Source organism: Astatotilapia calliptera, chromosome 19 (assembly GCF_964374335.1).
Source record: "Astatotilapia calliptera chromosome 19, fAstCal68.1, whole genome shotgun sequence".
In the NCBI taxonomy this organism is placed as follows: Eukaryota; Metazoa; Chordata; class Actinopteri; order Cichliformes; family Cichlidae; genus Astatotilapia; species Astatotilapia calliptera.
The window spans coordinates 23,934,321-23,955,269 of record NC_137440.1 but is presented as its reverse complement, the minus strand read 5'-3'; the positions used below and the strand labels follow the sequence as shown (position 1 = coordinate 23,955,269).

The window sequence follows — 20,949 nt, the reverse complement described above, 5'->3', positions numbered from 1 at the left end:
GTGCATCATGGTCTGATCAATCTGGGCTTTTTGTGTCAACATCAGCTACACCATGTCAAACAGTACCAAACATATACTGTAGCTATACATGACATAAGCAGTGCTGTTACACACCCTTTGTGATGACTGTTTTGCAGGGCAGGACTGAAGGAGAAGAATCCAAGGAAGCTGCAGTTGCCTTGCCACGGGGTGCTGCGATAGTTGCAGTGCCAAGAAACGTCACCCCTGTCAAAAGTATCGTGTGGTTTGTCCTTTTTCTCATATATAATCAATAATTTTACAAATTAACAAATCTCGCAAAAAAAAAATACTACAAGAAGCACATGGATAAATAATTTATTTAAAAAATATATACCGTTTCCTTGTCTTAAAACTCAAATAATCTATATAACACTAGATTAAATCAAACTGCACATTTTCAATTTATTTTGGTGTATATGGGATTTGGGATATAGTATAATGCAGGGAGGTAAAAAGATAACTTTACTTGGGGATTTTACCAGAGCATTTTAAATCTAATCCGTGCAATCTTGTACGCAGTGTAGGTCAGGTTGGGTCAGGCAGCAGGAGGAGGAGAACAATATTGAATACACTTAACAGACCGAATAGAAACAGAGGGGCACTGGGGTGTTATGAGATCTGTATCTCATAGTCTGCTGGAGTACATGAGGAGGCTGAGTTGGGACAGGTAGTGGTAGAGAGGGCAGGAAGGGCAGACCAGTGGCTGGTTGATGGAGATGGGTGGGTACTGTGGGTGGATGGTGAGGACCACTGATGAAATGCGACTCGTGCCATGTTTCTGATCATTAAAAGCTATGGGTTCTCTGTTGGACTAATATATGAAATAAAAATAAAAGGTTGAAATACAAGAGACAAGTCCTACTTTCATCAGAATGCATGGAGAAATACTTCCATCCAAATCCAAATTCAAGTTGTTCCAATATATTTTTTATGAAGTACTAACCACACAGACTTACAGCTTGATTTTGTGACTTTTATGTAGAGTTTATATTTTAAGCCTATTTTGTTTAAGTTGTACAGTGCTCTCGACAGCTGAGGTTGTTTTGAATGTACTATAGAAATAAAGTTTGACTTGACTTAGCTAAACTGTACTTCATGTCGTGGCATTTGGAGTAACTCAGACAAACTAAAGCCACAGAGTAGCTGCCATGGGACACACCTGTTTATTACTACTGGACTTAACTATGACTTGCATTACCTTCTTGGTCTGGTTTCTCTGCTGCCAAAAAAACTAAGGGTGGGACAGTGAAGAGAACCTTCAAACAATAAAAACATTAAATGTGTCCTATTCTTCTTTTGATTTGTCACATACAAAAGCCTAAAGCTGGGTTCTGAATTATTACTGGGCTTTGTTGGATGGATTTAGTGCTTAAGTGCTGGCTGCTGCTGATGCTCACCTCATTTGGGTATAGTCAAAACCTTTCTAACGTGGCACAATCATTGACTCCTAATAAACGGAAACGCACTGTTTGAGTACATTAGGCACCAATCTTTAATTAATATAAACTGTAGATCGTTGCTTTGCGTTTTTAATAAATATAATGTTAACGGTACTCATGTTTTTAACCTGCGTACTTCACTGCGAACGCCCCCTAAATGAAAAACTCGTCATCCAGCTGTGACAGGAGTATGATTTGTATGAGCTAACTGTGGTTGGCTACAAGAGACGTCAATCCAGTCTAGGCGGCTTAAAGCAGCAATTTGATTGGTTAACTGAGTGCTAGTTTTGACTGCTATATACAGTAGGCGGTGCTTTTAACTTATTTTTAAACAACACGAATTTAATTGGCTGAAGGTGAGGAAAGTAACTAATTAATTGGGCAGTTAGGCAAGGGGAACCCGATAAGGGCGGAGCTACGTTGACTTGGCGGCCATACTCAATGTTGTCTGTTGACAGTTGCATGTAAAGATTTGTTCAAGGGTTAACTTATTCTTTGAAGGAAGGTTTAGCATTATTTTCAGTTAAATCAGGACCTATGTCCTAAACCGTTAACGCGTTTATTTCGATCGAGTCATGGATGAAGATGAACGTCGGAGGAAGGTAGAAGCTGGGAGAGCTAAGGTTTGTTGCTAACATGTAACGCATGCTAATATTGAATGCTAGCACTTAGCAAACTCTTTTGTCATAGCCCTGCGTTTATCCATTGCTAACTACACTCACCACCAAAATGACTGCACATTTATTGTCGCTTGAATTACCTTTGAATGTTAAATTGCAGGCTCTCGCCATGTATTTCCCGCGGTTGGGCGTAGAATATGAGAAGCGAAGAGTAACATCATTTATGAAGCAGGTTAATCAGCTGGTAAATGAAGGCAGTTTTCATATAAGTTACTTGGTAGTTCAGCAGTAAACGCATATGTGATTGTTCCATTGACCATAGCAAATAGCTTTCATTTTTATTTAGACATATGTGTTAAGTTTGCCTTTAACTCGTGTGCAGTGAAGATGTATTCGGTGGGAGATTTGTGGCACTTGCTTGATTTATTTTGCTATTGAGAATGCAGGTTGCACATTACTCACAGGCCATTACAGCTCTAAACAACGTGGATCAACATCATATGTTTACTCACTGAAAGGGTTTACTTGTGCAGTGGTTATAACAGAGCCTCAATTCCAAAGTTAACTATTCACTAAGTCAGTCATCTGTGTTTCAAAATTGTGGCAAAACTTTATGTGAGCCTATCCCCCACTAAGCTCTCTAAACAAGTACTGTTTACTTGTATCTAAGTGACATAGTGCTCAAAAATCAGGAAGAAGAATTTTTTTTCTCTCATTCTTTTGTAAACTTGTCATACATGTCAGATCAAACTAATTTTAATGTTAGCCAAAGACCCCCGCCACCACCGAGTAAATGCAAAATGTTTTTAAATGATTTAATTTATTAACTGGTTGCTCCAACCTTGGCAGAAAGAACTGCAATCTGCGATAACTGGAAATGAGTCCTTCACATCACTATGGAGAAATATTGTGCCACTTTTCTTTGTGGAATTGTGTGAATTCAGAGGTTTTGCAGCATGAAAAGCCCGTTTAATCCCATGCCAAAGCATCTTAATGGGAAAGGTCCCTCTAAAACCTTCATTTTGTTTTGTTTGAGCCATTCAGAAGTGAACTTGCTGGTGTGTTTCAGGTCATTGTGCTGGTGAGAACTAGTGAGTCAGACCTTCAGACCACAAACTGATGGTCTGACATTCTTCTCCAGGATTTTCTGAGAGAGCAGTATGCATGCTTCATTTAGTTATAGCAAGCCCCAAAGTAGCAAAAAAAAGAATAAATAAAAAATTTCAGCCCTCATCAGTTTTGAAATTGACTCCTCTGGTGTTTACAAGTAGAAATGGCAAGCAGCTGATTTCACCTTAATGGGAAGCCATATTATTAATGGCCTAGTAGTCAAAAATGGCTTGTCCCACATTGACAACAAGCCATGTAGTCTAGAAACAATGTATGAAACTAAGTCACCTTTTTAGGATATATCATATAACACATGCAGTGTCAATGGCTAATCCATCTATAATTTGTAATGGAACTCATTTTGGGGATGATAATAATAATAATAATAATAATAATAATAATAACAAAAAATTACTCAACTACAACATTTATATTCCTTATAGAAATCTTCCACCATGCCTCGGAATCAGAATGTAAGTATAGAAAGTGGTGGATGAAGGAGCAAATCAATGACTTGTGGGCTTGTGGCTGTTTCTTCTTTGATTTTTCTTTTTGTTTTGTTTTGTTTCTGTTGAGTGATCAATCACAACTTTCTTATTTTTCTGCGCCGTGGGGTAATCGCTGTCACCTTTTAATGTATATTGCTCTTCAAACAATACAGCATCTGAAAGGAAATCTGCCTGCAGTCATGATCTGAATGCCTAAAATAGCCATGCACCTTGCGTATGCTGTCATGTTAGTTACAGGCCATCAGGTGGTGCAGTGCACCCATGAGATTGGGTGAGGTGGAGGATGTTGCGCGTGTGTCTCACACGAATGGTGTTGCTATGGTAATGCAGTGCTGTCTTTTGCCTTTACTATGTTTGTGGCATCGGTAAGCTCTGATTTCTCTTTGGCATTAAAAGCGTGGCACAAATTTGATACAATCACCAACGTGGACAGCAAATTAACCCCTTGTTGGAGACAGCAGTCCCCTCCTGACCAATGATGACATTGTTGAGAACACCGTAGCAGCTTTCAGCAGTCCAATTACATCTAATTTGACTAGAGTGAGCTTCAGCCAGCTTGTTAGTCAGTCTCAGTAGGGCGGAAGTGGCCTTGGGCTAAACACAGCTCATCCTGCTGTCTTTGAGGGCTTTTTTTCCCTTCTTTTTCTTTTTGTGGTAAGCGGAGGCAGTGAATAGGGTGATGGATGGAGAATGGGTGCGGTTTTAAGCAAGTAAGGAAAGAAAGCTGACAATTTAAGGTAGGAAAACATTTAAGGGTGCTTAACTTGATAAAGGGCTGCTTTCAGGAGTGGGACACTGAGGTTGTACAGTGATGGATGCATTTCAGGCTGCTTATAAAGCAGAACCTACAATGTGGCAGTGTAGTCAAGGAACATGTGATCAGAACAAGGTTTTATGCACATGCACACACGATATTGTTATGCATCACGCTTGTGAGTCATCACATAAAGCAACAAGTAGGTCTCCCAGGGCCATGTAATCTCAAATTGAATTGAGCATGCACACTCCAGTGCTGCTTGCCACACATAGAGTTCTGTCTCCTCCTCTCTATGTGAATGCATGTCCCAGTCTCCACCTTCTTTCTTTAGTCTAGACACATGCCATCCTCTACCCAGAGTTTGTGGATCCCTCTGCTTTGGATGTTGGCTGTTGGCAGTGAGTTTTTGGATGAAAGGTTGGGCTGACTGCGCTGTTGCCTGCAGACTGCAAGATCTATATCTGGACAGTAGAGCAACTTGTCCGATGAGGAAGAATGGATAGGTCTGACAGGCAGCAAGAAAGGAAGTCAATAATTGCTGTCAGATATTGATGGAAAGCTCTATGAGGGTCTCTGTCACAATGTGAACTGCCGTGATCTGATTTAAGCTGCTTAGGAAGAGAGACGGGGCATGAGAGAGGCAGTGAACAGAGGAGAGGGTGTGTTGCAGTCAAACCGACCGAGGTGAATTTCTATCAAATTGTTCCCTCTGGAATTTAAGATAAGTATTGTAGCTTTAATGTAATTATGCATTTTTTTTCTTGACAGGTTTAGTCTCGATATACTTTTCCTTTTATAGCTACAGAGAGGACTTTAAGAGACCCTTCCAAAAAAAATAGGGGGAAAAAAAAGCTGCATCTGTGATTTTATTTATTTATTTATTTTCTTGAGGTTTTGATAAGCTGAGAAATACAAAGTGACAGTTGCGTGTCCTTTTTTAAACCTTGCTCTGTTTCTGTTCTGCTGAGAGGTTGTCCACTGTGTGTCAATGTAAAATCTGCACTTCTCATCAGCCTGTTCTCTGGAGATTTGAGAATATTTAGCTGCCTCACTTCATTTTGAACTTGGATACCTTGTCAGGCTATGGTGTAATCTATTTTGGACTTGAGTGTTGGGATTACTTTTGGGCTTTTTTTTTGCTGCACAACTGACTCATCAAGACGAGGGGTTTTCCTTTCTACACTGTGGACTATCACTAACTTCACATGATGACTTTTGTCTGGTTTTGATTCATTTTGTATACATTTCCCTACCTTGAGGAGATAAATCTGGACTCTGACCTCATTTCTCCTTCAACCCCTGAGGTTCACCATGCTGATAGTGTGGTGGTGCTCTTTGGTGCTGACGTACGTGTCCATCTACCTCTCGCTGTCCTTCTTGCGCAGCTTGCTAGTTTCAGACAGAAGCGGGCGAAAAGCGACGGGGCGGGGGCGGCGAAAAAGACGCAGAAGAGGAAGGGCCAGGTTGACTCGCAGAATGACCGCTCGACGGAAGATCACCACGTAGAACCAGCTCTTCCATCAGCCAGTGCTACAGAGCATAACAACAGCACCAACCATGAGGTATGCCGCCAATTGCCTAGAGAGCTCATCAATGATAGTTACAAACACTGAAGCAATTTTGATATGTAGGGAGCATAAGATTATTAGTTTTAATTAAAACTGTTGGTTATTTTCATGACGGTCATGTCTCCATTCATACTCACAGTCCCCCCCCACCCCACCCTGTTTGTCTAATTTTGTTTATTTACTGTATGCTTCAACAAGTGGTCTATGCCCCCCGTCTGTAAACATACATTACAGAAATGGGTCACTAACCATCACATTGCCTGTAGGCCATGTTGTCATGACAACCTGGCCAGGATTAACTGCCCCCCCCCTTTTTTTTTTATTTTTTATTTTTTTCTTCTTCTTCTTCTCTACTAAGGCAGAGTTCACTAATGACATTAAATGTGCAAATTTGCAGCACATGCGTTTTTTCCTGACATTTCTTTTGTGGACTCGGGTACGATTAGACTTTAATTCTAATACTTTTTAATCCTTTAGGAGCCTCAAATGTCAGGGAAACCAGAGGTTCGGCAAAACGAAGCGAAGGATCAGCCGCTCACCCCCAAGCATAGCCCGTCCCCTGTGGATGACTTGAGAGAAGAGGAGTTAGCTGCACTTACTGGCAAAGAGCAGCTCAAGGTATACAAAGCCAGTATCTGGAGACTGCTGTAGGATGTCAAACTTTTAAAGTGTGTCTGGGGGAAAACTCAAGAATACCATAGATGGGTTCTCTCGTGGAGCTGGTTTTGTTTAGAAGAATAAAATCAAGGAGCGTAGGTCATTATTGTTAAAGAGGACAGAGGATTTACATTTGTTCTCGTGAGATGAGCCAGAGACGTTGACCAAATCTGTCCCCTGGATTGAGCTGTAGAGGTTGAACAAGTGGTGTGAATGGCTTTATAAAAACATGAGTGATTTAGGTTTATCAGAATTGACCCGTACTTCTGCAAACATGTTTTTCCCCCATGTCCTGGTGCTGATTGGATTAATTACATAAAGGGCTTTGTCTCCATATTTGGCGCAAGTTAACTTCTTGAAGCATTTTCCAAGTTGGCTGGTTTGCATCTATTAGTGCAGTTCCAAGGAGCATGTCAGGATATTTGCATGTCTTTGTCTTGTATGGCATAATTCAGTAATCCGTAAGTAAGCCGTTTGATTGGAGTTCATCATCATGTTAAACTCAGCTGGCTGAAGCATAACTGGAAATGGAGAAACAAGATGGGGTTTGTCATGAATACTGTAATCTACTTGGGCTCACATTTTTAAGTTCTGTATTGACACACAGTAACCTCAGAACTGAGCAGTTATCTAAATCGGTTCCATTGTGTGATTGGAATTGGATGTGTTTAATTTGTCCTGATGCTTTGTTTGCTCACTAAGACAATGAAAGTCTTGTTATGGTATTGCTATGCGTGTGAGGAGGACTGTTTGTTTGGATTTCTGTGTCATCACCTCCCATGGGGGATTGTACCAAGTCTCCTCTTCTGCATGGCTGCTTGGTGCTCTGGACTGAAAAAGCAGCACAGTTGGTCTAATGTGAAGCTTTGTATGCAGAGGAATCTGGTTAGTGTCTTTGGCACGTAGTGTTTCACGTGTTCACTGTGTATTTAAATCTCAAACTAGGGGTGTTTTCTCTGTATATAAGGTGTTGTAAGTTAATGGTTTGATTCTTCCAACCAGATTGTGGGCTTCATTTGTTGTTGTAATTTGCATATAAATTGTTTGTTTTGAAGTATTTAGTCTGTTTTCTGGCCAGCCACAGAGGGGAAAAATAGAAAATTAATTTGGAAGTAGGAATGCATGCTGGACATTTGATAATATGTTCTGCAAAAGCTAATGGAAGTGTGTGAAGTTATGAGTGTTTGATTACTCGTAAAACTAATACCGGTACATACTTTTGTCCTGCTTGCAGCTGCTACAGCAGGCTGTGGAGAAGCGTAATGAAATAATTGCCAAACTCAGCTCCAACCTGCAGGAGGCACTGGCCAGCAGAGACCAGGTACAGGTGGAGGCACAGTCTCTTGCTGGACAGCTTCAGGCACTGCAGAGGCAGCTCCAGCAGGTAAGTGCCAATCAAACCGAATGTGGCTGTGGTTGTTATTTGTGCTTCGTTGCTCATGCACAACAACTGCTGCTTGAATGTCTTCTCGTCTGTCACACAGACCAGTGTGGAGTTTCTACGTATCAAAAATCTGTCAGGAACTGAAGCCCTTAATAATCAGCAGCTTTACCATGAACCGTCCTCCCAAGAGCCAAACATCAGTCATAAGGAAGCGCCATCAGAGGGCTCAGGAAGTTCTGGCTCGCAGTCTGATGCTGAAGGTGAAACTGATGTAGAAACGGTTCTGTGCAAGCTGAGAGCCGAGCTGGAGGAAGAAAGAAGAAACAGCCAGCGAATATGTAGCGAACTAGTAGAGGAGATGGAGAAAAACAAGCACGTGCTTTCTTTGCTGGAGAATGAGAAGCAAGAAAGAGAAGAAGAGCGAAAAGAAAGGGAAGCAGAATTGCAAAACCTTCATTTCCAGTTAAGCCAACTTCAAAGTCAGTGCCTTGAGATGCAACAATACAAAGAGGAGAAAGAGGTCCTCAACATAGAACTGCAAGAGCTCAGGAGAAGGCTTCAGGAGGAGGAAGATGCAGGGAAGAGTTATAGTGAGAAGCTTGCTAGCTCTGCCCTTTGTTTTCAGAGTCTTGAGGAGGAGATGAAAAGGCTCAAAGAGGAGCACACAGTGGAGGTCGAGCAAGTCAGGCAGCTTTTGGAAGAGAGGGAGAAAGAACTAAAAATCAAAGAGGAGGAGGTGGTGGGTTTCAAAGCGTCTAAGAATTGGCAGAACCAGGTAAAAGCTGGCGTTAGCTCTGATGAGACTGTCAGTATCGACGAGGCTAATCTGGAAAGTGGAGCTGACCAGGGCAGTATGAATGAATCAATGTCTGGAAATCTTCTGATGGAGCGCTACTTGTCTTCAGCTCCGCTTGCACACTTGCAGTCTTCAGCGATAACTGAGAACCTTGACCAGTGCAGTCAGCTGGACATATCTGCAGACCGCAGGTGAGAGCAGCTGTTATTGTTGCACTATCTATCAGCTGTAGATATTATATTATATATATTAATCTTCTTTGTCATTGTGTCTTCTCAGTTTTGAGCTAAATAGTGATGTGTTTGGAGAAGAACTGTTATCAATTTCCAAACGTCTGATTGAAGAACACGACGACCGCCAAAACACCTCTAGTCCACAGGACTCTCTGGCTGATGAGTCCAACCCTCAGTGGCTTCACAACGTCGCTTCGGGCAGGATGGAAAGGAGTAACGTGTCCGAGCAGCAGTCTGAGGACACTAACTTGGAAAAAGAACTGCTGAGTCAGCAGTGTGAGGAGCTCCGTGAGGAGCTGGCCCTTAAGGAGAGGGATCTAAATGTGTTAAAGGAGGAAGTAATCAAGAGTGCAGAAGAGCTTGAGGAGGCAAGGAGCAGGTAATGAAGTTCATGCCGTTTATCAAATGACTAATTCAAAGTCCTTTTAAAAACAACTCTGTGCTCTATACCTAACAATGATGTTGCTATTGTGTTAATACAGTAATATTTACTTCTAAAGTAAATTGCATAACTCTATTAATTTTGATTAATAATAAATATTTATCTCAAGGTGAATATTGTTAAATGTCCACGTTGGAAAAAGGCATTTCTAAGAAATAAATCACTAGTTTACAATAAACATTTGAATGTAAGCTGGTTTGCTGTGGTTACATTTATTTCTTACTGTAGATTGATATAAATTTTATCTTTTTTTTATTATTATTATTATCTGTCTTTTTAGGTGGGCTCAAGTCACAGAAGAGCTTAGGGAAGCTCTCCAGGAGCTCGAAGACGAAAAGGAAATGAGGAGACAATTTGAGGAGGAGCTGAACTTGAAAGTCTATGAACAAGACAGCCTTAGGAGCAAACACTGTGCCTTATCAGAAGAAAGAGAGCAGGAGAATGTAGTAATGTTGACAGTAAAGGAAACTGAAATCTCTGCTGAAACTTCCCTCCTCATATCTGGTACCTTTCCATCAGATGAGGATGAAAAACTGGTAGGGGAACTAAAGGAGGAGGAAACTGCACTCCAGTCTCATCAAAAACAGCAGGAGCTGCTCGTATCATCTCTGCAGGAGATAAAGCAGACTGCAGATTTAGAGAGCACAGAATTCAGAGATGACAACCAGCTGCAAACATTACAGGTATGCCAGTACCACAAGTGTGCAATAATTACAATGCATTCAAATATGATGATAATAGGTTTCTGAGCAATTAGATTTTTTTTATTTTTTTTCTAACAAAGTTGGAATGGTGGAGCTGATTCAGTAGTCATATTAGTACTAAGACATCAAATTGGAGGTTTTGACTTGATAAGAAAATTATTGTATAAATAATTAAAACAGTTTCCCTGGCTTCCTTTTCTCAAGGCCAACTATGAGCATCTCATGTCACAACTCGAGGAGACAAAAACTGAGCACGAAACTGCATCGACGCTGTTGAGTCAAAGGACTACAGAGCTCGATACAGTTTTAAAGGAGCTTGAAACGACACGTGTGCAGATTTTAAGTGTCCAAACGGAGGTGGAGAGGCTGGAGAAGGAGCTGCAGCAGAGCCTCGATAGTCTGCACTGTGCTGAAAAAGAGAAGCATGAGCTAGAGTCTCAGATCTCCTGTCTGAGAGAGAAACTGACTTGTTCGGAGGAGGATCGGGCTCAGGCTGTGAAAGAGAGGGATGAGCACAGCAGAAGAGAAGAAGAGATGGATGAACAGATCAAAAAAATGGAACAAGTGCTAGAGGAGGAACTCGAACAGTTTGAGAAGCTGCTAAAAGCCAAGGATGTCGAGGTGAGAGATTACGTAACGCCATGCTTTAAATGCAAGGCAGTTTGAAATGCTAATGTGCAGTGATTTAACCTATAAAGTTATATTCACAGTTGGCTGAAGTGAAGGAAAAATGGGAGGAGGAGAGGATGGAGAAGGACAAAGAGATTTTTGATGCAAGACATCTGTTGGAGGAGCAAATGAAGGAGAAAGTAGACGAGGTGAAGGCTCTCCTGGAGAAGCAGGCACAGGCTGTGGAGGAGGCTACAGAAAAGCTGAAGGCATCTCATCAGCAGGAGATAAAAGATCTGATGGAGAAACATCAGCAGGAGGTGCGATTCATCAATTGCTGTAGGATTTGTAATAGAGTCAGATTAAATGTTAATTTTAGTAGCAAGCAATAATAAATATAATCTGCATGACTCTTTAGATTTCTGACTTGAATACTCGCCTGGAGACAGAGCTGCTGAAGCAGCGGGCCAGTATGGAGGAAGAACAGAAACAACAGATCAGTCTAATCAAACAGGTATCAGAGCAATTCACTCCTTCACTGCTGTGAGGACTCCATTCACCAAGAGCGCCATTTTAGCTTTTTCTGGCTCTTCTTTCGTGACAGGTAACTGAACGTGAGCACGAGCGGATGATCTCAGAGCTCAGTGCCAAACACAATGAGTTTGTCAGTCAGCTGAAGACAGAGGTTTCTTTGGAGCTGAGAGAGAGCATGGAGGCTGCTCACCAGGCTGAACTGCAGCAGGTTCAGGTATATTATATGCAGACGCACAAGCCAAAACATTATTCATTCAGTCAGCCTCTTCTTTTTTTAATTTTTTAATTTTTTTAAATATTCCAAAGTCAGTGAAATATATTATTGTCCTCTTAAATACTGACTTAGATTCATCATTTCATTATGCTTTTATTCCTCTAGGCTCAAAAGGCCATTGAGCTTGAATCCTTGCGTCTGAGCCTGACCACAGTCCACAAGTCTAATCTTGAGCGCTCTCAAGAAAACGTGGAACAGGAGCAGACGTCTGCCCTCATCAAGGTCCAGGCCTCTATGCAGGAGAAATTTGACCAGGAAATTGCACTCCTGCAGGCTCGCCATCAGTCAGAGGTGGACCAGATCAAGAGGAAGAACCAGGAGCAGCAGGAGAGGCTGCTTGAGCTGCACCAACAAGACATGGGTGATTACACACAAGATCATCTCAGCTGCTCAATGATCTTCATTCTTTAGCTGTCTTTGTTTGAGTCGTCCGGTTTCTAAAGAATCGTTTCTCGTGTGTTTAGAAGAGATGAAGGAGCAGTGGGAGACTCGTGTTGCTCAGGAAAGGGCTTCAATGGATGAAAAGCAGGCCAAAGAAATACAGGTGAAATTTCATTATAAAAAGCAGCTTTTGTATAAAAATATAATTCAAAAAACTGCTGTGGCTTTTAAAAACATGCACTGTCTTGTCATTGTGTGTATTATTCTATTTCACTCCATTTTGGTTTTATTTTGTTTCAGGATCTAAGAGCACAGTGGGAGAAAGATGCTGAAGCCATGGAGGCAAACTTTCAAACGTCCCTTTTGGAGATCCAGAACAGCCTCAGTGCCACCCAGACTGAACTCACCAGCACCCAGGCCTCCCTCGCTGAAGCACAGGAAGCTGTGTCCCAGAAACAGTTAGAGGTACAGGAGACGCAAGCCAGTATAGAGGAGCTCCAAACCTCCAGTAAAGAACAGACACAGAAACTAGAGGAGCTGAAACGAGCCTTGGCTGAGAGAGATGCTGCTGTCTGTGAGTCCTTCCACAGTTCCCATATTCCTCAACAGTATACACTTTCATAAAGAGGCTGCACAGTCCTCTAAATCTATGATTTGAATTTGTGTATTACATTAATATATGCATAGTAATGATGAGTGAAGCCGACTCTGTTCTGGTTGTTGTTGTAAAAGGTTCCCTGGAGGAGGAAATTTCTTCTAATAAGACACTGCTGCAGGAGAAAGAGCAGCAAGTCCTCCACCTACAGGAGAAAGAGCAGCAACTGCAACAAGAGGTTAGTTTCTGGCATGTCCCAGGTCAGTTCCACAAAGTCTGGTAAAAATGTATCCAAGCACCAAAGGGGCATGCCCTGCAGTTTGAACTACTGGTCTACTGCAACCCTAAATATGCATTTTATCTGCAGCTTTCTAAGTCTTAAGTCACAGTAAAAAGGATAATCTTTTTTTTTTTCTTTTTTTTTCTCAGTGTGTAAAAATTCTGGATACTAACTTATTAATATAATAATTACTTCCTGAAACATATTGACATCTTAAAAACCTGTTGGGTCATTTTTTTTTTTCTTTTTTAATTTCATAAAAACATTTTTCCAAACTTTTCCACCCAGGTTTCACAGCTACAGGAGGCGAAGAACTTGCTCAAACAGAGCTCGGATCAGGAAATCAGTCAGCTGTGGACTCAGCTGGAGAGCATGAGGACTAGTCGTCAGGAGTTGGGTGGTATGAATAAGCCTACCAGGCTAAAGCTTGGATTTTTTTTCTTTCTTTTTTTTCATACACTGGATTTCTTTACATTCTAACAAACATGATATATTGTTAGCAATGCCTGTTCTTAGTGATTGAATGATATGTCTGTTTGTTGTTTTACAGAGCTTAAGGAGCAGCTGCTTGCACGCTCATCTCGGGTTGATGACATCGAACGCCTAAAGATGGAGTTTAATGAACAGAAACGAGAAATTAAAGAGCAAAATGAGGCCGAGCTAGAAAACCTGAGGAGGTACCATAGAATCACCTGAAAACACAAATTTTTTTTTGATGCATTTATTCCTGAATATTAACATTTAGTGTAAACAGACATCTGAATTATGGGTTTCTTTAAATTGAGCTTAATTTCTCTACTCTATCATGTTTTACCCTCATCCTGCTTTTAGGTATTTTGAGAAGCGGTTACATGCAACAGAGGAGAGTCACAAAGAGGAAATTGCTCTGCTACAGCTGAAGCTGGTAGAAGGTGCCTTGGAGGACTCTCTGCTTAAAATGACTGATGATGGGTATTTCACTTTATCTGGATATAAAAATAAGATTCATGCTCTGCAGTTTTGCACAAATGTTTTTGTGAATATTCAAGTCTTTGGTCTGTGCTTCAGTGCTCTGTCTCAGTGTCAAGCTCAAGAGGATAAAGACGTTTTGTCTTATACCGTTCAGCTGGAGAAACAGCGGGTAAGAGATGCAGATGTTTAGTGGGTGCTGCTGTCAGTTAAATTTTAAGTCGATACATATTAAGTGTAATTGATTGAGAGGCTGCTTTGTTTCCTGTGCCTCATCCAGGAAATGCTTGACAGTTTGACACTTCAGCTTGAGGCGAAACACACAATGGACCTTTCTAATCTGCGATCCTCTTTGACTCTTTGCTTTGAGGAAGAGGTGCAGAAGGTCAGACATCAACTTATATGTTCAGCCTTTTATTAAAGTGATATCATAGTAATATGTGACTGCTTGTTGTCACCAAGTGTTTTTGGTTAACTTGCTGCATGTTGTAACTTGTACATCAGGTGCGCGCAGACCTCACTGATCATTACTATAAAGAGCTGCAGGAGATGAAAACTCGTCATGCTCTGGACCTTGAGCAACTCAGAGCCAAACTTTCTGACAGACATCTGCAAGGTCCTTCACATACTTTTATTTTTATTCATTTATTTTCTGTGTGTGTTGCAAAATGAATCAACTTGAATATCTTTGTTGTAGAGCTCACCAGAGTCCATTTGGAGGCAGCAATACAAGTTGAGGTGAGAAGAAGGCTTAATAATATAGATAACAAAGAGATTACATTAATGAGATTACATTGTTTGGCCCAAAATCTGAATGTCTCTATTGTTATAATTAGGCTGAAGTGGAACACAGGATATGGTCTCACACTGAGGAGCTGCAAACAGCAACGACCATCATCTACACTCTGGAGAACAGAGTGGCTGCTCTCACCGAGCAGCATGATGCTGAGATCCAGAACATGCAGAAGGTATTTCTGTAATCCTTCATACTCAAAACTATCCTACACAGTAAAAACAGAAAACTGAGCAGCAGGTGGTGTAGTTGCATGAAAATACTGATTTCATAATACAGTGACAAGCTTCGGTTTAGTAACAGCTATTTAATGTTCCTTCAATATAATGCAGATGAAACAAGAGTTTGCTGAGCAGCTTGCCCGTCTTGAGGAAGCTCTTGAACTAGAGAGGAGTCGAGCACAGGAGAATATGAACAAGCTGAAAGAAGAGCTGCAGGAGAAGTATGAATCTGAGATCTCTGTCCTGAGGTCACACCATGATGAGATGGCAACGGAGCAGGCACGGCTTGAAAAAGCGCTTCATGAGGAGAAGGAGAAATTGAAGTCTCTTCAGGATGCACTGGAAAATGATGAGAGTAAGAATCTCTAGGACTCGTGTAATTTTTATTTATAGAAAATGTTGGTGAATTGCATCTTCTAGCCAGATCTCATGTTTTGAAAACTGTATACAGAATCTACCTTTTGGTTCTCCATGAGTTTTTAATTTCTGCCTTCTAGGCCAACAGGTTCTGTTGTTGAAACAGAAAGTGGAGGCCAATGACGCAGAGCTGCAAAAGACCAAAGACTGCATGTCTGTAGAATTCAAAGAGCTGCTTCATGAGCAGGTTGAGATGCAGCTGTGCCAGGACAGAGAGAGGTGAGCTCAAGAGTGTTGATTGAAGCTAAAGTTGTATAATCCAGAGTGTATTAAATAGGTAATCATATTGATTGTGTATGATTTTTTTTTTTTCTCAATTAATAATGATTATAATAAGTGAGAAATACCCTTTACAATGGTTTGAAGCTATATTTCAAGAAACTTTTTATTATATTGAGTATTTTTGGTCATAAAGGGAAAAATATAAACCTAGGGTTCTTCAGGAGCTGCCCAAAATTGTCACGTAATAAACTGAAAATGTTTTTTTTTTTTTTTTACCTGGTTGTAGCTTTTTAATAAGCTGCCTAAGGCGCTGCTCATTGTAACCGCGCCAGTAATATAAATTGACCATTTGCACAGTACAACCAAGTGCTCCAGCGGCGCATGGTGGACTGATTTATTTATCTCCAGGCCACACATCACCAGCTGCTAATATCTCCTCCTTCCTAGCCTTGCTGCACTCAAGGGTGTTTCTGCTTCAAGTGATGCAACAAGTTTGTTTCCACCTTGAGCAGGAAGGGTTTTCTTGTTGTTTGTTGGATGTTGTTGAAATGACTCCCTTTTAGATACTAAACTGAATCTGAGGCTGACACATGACATGCCCAGGCTTGTCTCGGGTTATACAGGAGGGAACAAATGCATATGGTTGCTATAGCAATGATGTTGCAGCTGTATAGGTAAACTGTAATGAAATGGACACTCAAAAAAAATTACTATTTCTCTTGCTGTACTGCTGTGAGGGTCTGCACTGCAAACTCAGGCCACATGGTAGTAAATCAAAAACTGAAACATGGTATTGGAAATGTCTCAGTTACTCTTCAAACATGTTAGCTTCTTGGTTACTTTTTCATGTCTTTATTCAGGTTCCAAGAGGAAAAGGCAGTGGTAGAGCAGCGTTTAATCGAGAAATATGAAGTGTCTGTGGCAGAGCTGAAGGACAAATATGAAGCTGAGCTGGAACATGAGAGGGCAACGCTACTGAACACACACTCCAAAAAAATGGATGCACTCAATGCCAAACACAAAGCAGAGCTAGATTCACTCTGTGCCTCTCACAAAGATCAGCTTTCAGCTAAAACAGCAGAGCTTGAATGTAAGCATAATGCAGAGCGTGTTGCCTTGGAAGTATCCCTCAGTTCCAAACTAAAGGAAGACCTTGAATGTCTTGAAGAGACTAATCGTGCTAAGTTGGAGGCTTTGGAAGCTGAATTGACTCTTAAACACCAGGAGGAGAAAGATGAACTAGAAAAGAGGATGCTGAGTAACATGGATACGTTGGAGGCCACCTACCTGAAAGAAGTGCAAGTAAGGAGATGGAAGCCACAGACAGTTTCTCTGTTTGTTTGTGGATTTTAATGTCTTTGTCCTTTACAATTGCAGACACTACGTGATGAAATGGCTCAGCTTGAGGAGAAACATCGCGAAGATCTGATTTTCCTGAATTCAGAACATAAGCAGGTAATAGAGCGTCATACTGCAGAGCAGCTGTCCATCAGGGAAGAACTGAGGAAAGAACTGGCTCATGTGCACATGGAGAAGTTTAAAGCCATGGCAGCCGAGCTCAGCCATGTTCACAAAGTGAGTAATGAAGAGTAGGGATCGTGCCCCCCCGTCAAATAAAAATACCAAAAGTTTCTTTTACCAAAACAATAACTTCATGTTTTATTTTTACAGTCTCAACTGGCTGCTCAAAAAGAAGCCTTGGATACTGAACACTGCAAAGCCCTGGAAGCACTCAAGAACCAGGTACATGCACAGTCATCATGATAACTACATCATGTTTGTTTTTCCACTGTCTCAAAGCCAAATAGCTGAGTACCATCTCATTATTAGGCTGGTTTAATGTCACAACAATAAGTATATAATTGCAGATTTCCTTTCATTTTTAATGCAAATATCTCTGAAAAAGATGTGTAACTATGGCAAACAGATGGTCTCTGCTTAAACATGATATAATGGGATTGTTGGCAGTTATTCATAACTTGAAGCCATTAAAACTTTATGAAACTGATTTGTTAAAATCCAAAATAAAAGCATTGGAGCAAAGTTTGTTTGGCTGGATAATCAAATTTGATTTGTTTTCATCTGATTAACTTAGTCTTGTGCATTAAGTACCAGGAGACTCTAAATCGGACTTGATTTGCATCGGTTTCTTTTGCAGGTTTTAGAGCTTGAGCAGCAACACAGCACTGCTCTGCAGGAGCTCTCGCAAACCTACACTGCTGAAAAAGAGCAACTAACCAAACAGCACCAAGTCCAGCTGCAGGTGTGTGCGTCACAGTCCGTCATAAATCCTCTTGCTTTTTTTTTTTTTTTTTTTTTTTTTTTAAACCACGTGAACTAACATCCCGTTCTCTAAATTGCGGGTTGTTTTAACGGTGACCTGTTGGTTCTTGTCTCAGTGGCTCTAAAAGCCCATTAGTGAATGGACTACACTCAATTATTGTTGATCCTTCATAATGGTCTATTAGAGGCACAGAGTATTTATTTGGATTTTGTTTTCTCCGAAGCACTAAAAATTTGACCTTCTGACTAACTGAGTACTGTGGTATTAAATAAATACATGTGTCTGCTGTAGGAGCTGAAGGGAGTCTCGGCACGGGAACTAGAGGCATGTCGCAGGGAGCTTGAAGAGGAGTCGTCAAGGCAAAGACAGCACTTCCTAGAAGAGGTGGAGCTCCTCAAAGTCCAATCAGAAGAGCGGCTGCAGGACAGGATTAATCAACTGAAGGTAAGAGGAGGGGGGAAAAAGAAAAAAACTCCTTGGGATAGATGAAACAGTTAGGATTAGAAGTATCCTTTCAATTAAGATCTTTATTAATGCTGAACACCTTTGAGGTAGCCATGTTTCTCCATATAAGCAGTTTCTGTGAAAATACATTGATGTTCCCTATATTTGTTTCTTTATTTAACTCGTTTCAAACATTTATTATGGAATAGCTCCGGATTATTTGGAGCGCGTGTGTGATGCCATTGGCCTCTCTAAGCTTTAGCTGCACCAGTTCATTCCCAGGGATTTTTTTTTTTTTTTTTCTGTTGGACTCTATCCCACTGAGGCCTCATCCAAACCCAGTTTTCTCATAATCCCTCCATCATATATGTACAAGTGTTTGTGTCCGTCTGTTCTCTGAATGTGTGTGCTGATGGGTCGTGCATGTGTTCGTGTTGCTGCCATCTGAACAGTGGCTAAATGGGATGGATCTAAGCTTTTTATCCCCTGATGCAGAAGGTTTTAAGGCTGAAGTTGTTTTGTTTTTTTTTCCCCTTCCCCCCTCCAGACTTTTAGCATTTTACCATCTGAAATGTGCAAGCCAGTTGTCAGCTATAAGCCAGTCAGTCCAAAGATCTGTGGAATGAATGAACCTACTGTGTACTTCAGCTGTTGCTCTGCGTTTTTGAATTAATCTATACACATCACTGTTTTCTTTGAAGACGGAATTTGAAGAGCAGAAGGAGGCGGAGCTTGAAAACCTGAGGCGGAGCTTCACGTCTGAACAAGAGGAAAAAGAGCAGAGCTACACAGAGAAAATGAGTCAACTCAATGCCCAGCTGCAGCAACTAGATGCTGTGGTGGCCCAGGTACCAGTCATGCATATATGCATATAAATATATCTATGAAGTCTTAACTTGGATAGGTTGACAATGGCTGTTTTACTTAAGGGGGGGGGAAGGCAAGACTAACTGGGCGAAGTGGACAGAAAAAATGTTGTATTTTTACTGAAGGACTGGAAAAGGTCCACAAGAGGACTGAGGAGATGCAATGATTTGGAAACTAAAGCAAAGAGTGAGGGATGGTTATACAGACTGTGGATCTGTGGGTTAGTTTCCTTATTCGCCATATATCAGATGGTATCCTGTGGAAGATGAACATATTAATGAATAAAATCACCAATCTGGTGTTTTGTTTTTGTTTGCTTTTCAGATTAAGGTTAAAAGCATTAGTCGAATAATCGATTAGTAGATCAACAGAAGAACAGTTTTACTGCATTTGCTTTGGCTTTTTTGTTTCTGTTTTTTTTTTTTTTTTTTTTTTTTTTTTGATTGGTCTTGGTTATCTTCTAGGGTTGTAACAAGGAAGTTGCAATATTACCTGCATTAATATTTCCTAAAACCTGCAGTCCCGTTCTTGGATTTCACAAACTGATCGGTCTTATGACTGATTGGTGTTTGCATATATTTGTTTCCATGGCACCTGTCTAGCTTGACTCTTTGTAGTGAGATACTAACAGACGGCCACACTTGTGTCCCCCACGAGGTTAAAAAGGAGCGCTTAAGAGAGGTTGGGAGGGGGCTGTTGTCATGGCTACAGCATTGTTTTGGTGAGGCAGGTGACTGCATGAGATGCAGTTGTGGGAGGGAGCGGAGGGGAAAAGGGAGGGAAAACATGGTGAAAGCTGAGGGAGAGATCAGAGAGGCTGAGGAAGGAAGGGTAAGGACGCTTACAACAGATATGCAAGAAAACTCTTCCAGCTTTTGAGTGTTTGACGCCCTGAAGTTGGATTTTGTCACCGTACTGGGTTGGTACTTAACATCAGACACCTTTGATATTATATACTTTAAAATGAGGAGTATTTTTCTCTTCAGCCTTGTAAATGTCTTCTGTGTTATGCTTTTGGATCTGGATGTTTTTGTGGTTTTCCCATTTCCCTTGTTAAGACCCAGAGGCTTTAATCAGAGACTTGGATGGTGCAGAACCAGTGTTTCAGTCTTTTTATTATGTTTTGGGTTTAGAGGTCCTGCCATGCCCTTTTTTTTTTTTTTTTTTTTTTTTTTTCCCTCAGTCTGTTACTTCTGTCCTCTCTGGGTTTCAGCTGCACACAGGTTTTAAACAAGCCATGGCATAGGTGAGAAACTAAAGGTTGGTCACAAGTGTAAGGAGAATTAACAAGATATCTTTGTTCGTTTTAACAGCTGCGGGCAGAGGTCGGGTGCCTGCAGGGAGAGTTGGAAGGAAAACGTGCAGAAATGGAGACCATGGACACGCTCCTTCAACGAAGGGAGCGAGAGACACAGGAGGGAGGGAACCTTCTTAAGATGCTCACTGATGACTTGCAGACGGCTAAAGAGGAAAGGTGTGCATGTAGTTGTGTAGTTAATATTTATTATAATTATATCTTAAGCAGCAGCTCTGAGCTTTCGCAAATCCTGAATGTTCTCATTTCTGTGTACCTGTTAACCCAGATGCAAATTGCACCGTACAAATGAGAAGCTGAGGCAGGTGCTGATCGAGATGCTCCGCGGCATCGTGGCAACAGAAGAACTGATTGGACAAAAGATCAGTGCCCGAGCCAAAACGTCCGAGCAGGCGACTCGCCAAAGGAGCTCAAGCGTGAACAAAGAGGCACAAGAATCAGGTCTGACTGATGTATTCTATAATTTTACAATGAATGCTAGGATTTTTTTTGTTTGTTGGGGATTAACTGAAAATTGTTTTATTT

The 20,949-nt window shown here is 41.1% G+C and overlaps 1 protein-coding gene across 5 annotated transcripts in view; it reads left to right on the top strand.

Moving 5' to 3' along the window:
• The first annotated feature begins 1,879 nt into the window (after positions 1 to 1,879).
• The window catches only part of pcnt (pericentrin), a 33,776-nt gene continuing 14,706 nt past the window's right edge, over positions 1,880 to 20,949 (top strand). For 3 of the 5 annotated variants that reach the window (XM_026151270.2, XM_026151272.2, XM_026151269.2), the window contains exons 1-34: positions 1,906 to 2,083; positions 3,634 to 3,663; positions 5,842 to 6,018; positions 6,502 to 6,642; positions 7,916 to 8,065; positions 8,166 to 9,052; positions 9,141 to 9,473; positions 9,817 to 10,219; positions 10,445 to 10,861; positions 10,951 to 11,169; positions 11,268 to 11,363; positions 11,454 to 11,597; positions 11,763 to 12,018; positions 12,122 to 12,201; positions 12,339 to 12,612; positions 12,771 to 12,871; positions 13,202 to 13,313; positions 13,464 to 13,590; positions 13,745 to 13,864; positions 13,961 to 14,033; positions 14,142 to 14,246; positions 14,366 to 14,477; positions 14,559 to 14,599; positions 14,698 to 14,829; positions 14,987 to 15,230; positions 15,373 to 15,511; positions 16,375 to 16,816; positions 16,892 to 17,089; positions 17,186 to 17,257; positions 17,673 to 17,777; positions 18,090 to 18,242; positions 18,944 to 19,090; positions 20,423 to 20,583; positions 20,693 to 20,865. In XM_026151270.2, coding sequence (XP_026007055.2) covers positions 2,036 to 2,083; positions 3,634 to 3,663; positions 5,842 to 6,018; positions 6,502 to 6,642; positions 7,916 to 8,065; positions 8,166 to 9,052; positions 9,141 to 9,473; positions 9,817 to 10,219; positions 10,445 to 10,861; positions 10,951 to 11,169; positions 11,268 to 11,363; positions 11,454 to 11,597; positions 11,763 to 12,018; positions 12,122 to 12,201; positions 12,339 to 12,612; positions 12,771 to 12,871; positions 13,202 to 13,313; positions 13,464 to 13,590; positions 13,745 to 13,864; positions 13,961 to 14,033; positions 14,142 to 14,246; positions 14,366 to 14,477; positions 14,559 to 14,599; positions 14,698 to 14,829; positions 14,987 to 15,230; positions 15,373 to 15,511; positions 16,375 to 16,816; positions 16,892 to 17,089; positions 17,186 to 17,257; positions 17,673 to 17,777; positions 18,090 to 18,242; positions 18,944 to 19,090; positions 20,423 to 20,583; positions 20,693 to 20,865 — 6,412 coding nt within the window. In that variant the 5' untranslated portion in view covers positions 1,906 to 2,035. Of the gene's footprint in view, positions 2,084 to 3,633; positions 3,664 to 5,841; positions 6,019 to 6,501; positions 6,643 to 7,915; positions 8,066 to 8,165; positions 9,053 to 9,140; positions 9,474 to 9,816; positions 10,220 to 10,444; positions 10,862 to 10,950; positions 11,170 to 11,267; positions 11,364 to 11,453; positions 11,598 to 11,762; positions 12,019 to 12,121; positions 12,202 to 12,338; positions 12,613 to 12,770; positions 12,872 to 13,201; positions 13,314 to 13,463; positions 13,591 to 13,744; positions 13,865 to 13,960; positions 14,034 to 14,141; positions 14,247 to 14,365; positions 14,478 to 14,558; positions 14,600 to 14,697; positions 14,830 to 14,986; positions 15,231 to 15,372; positions 15,512 to 16,374; positions 16,817 to 16,891; positions 17,090 to 17,185; positions 17,258 to 17,672; positions 17,778 to 18,089; positions 18,243 to 18,943; positions 19,091 to 20,422; positions 20,584 to 20,692; positions 20,866 to 20,949 lie in introns of all 5 variants that reach the window. The other 2 variants (XM_026151271.2, XM_026151273.2) reach the window with 1 other exon arrangement.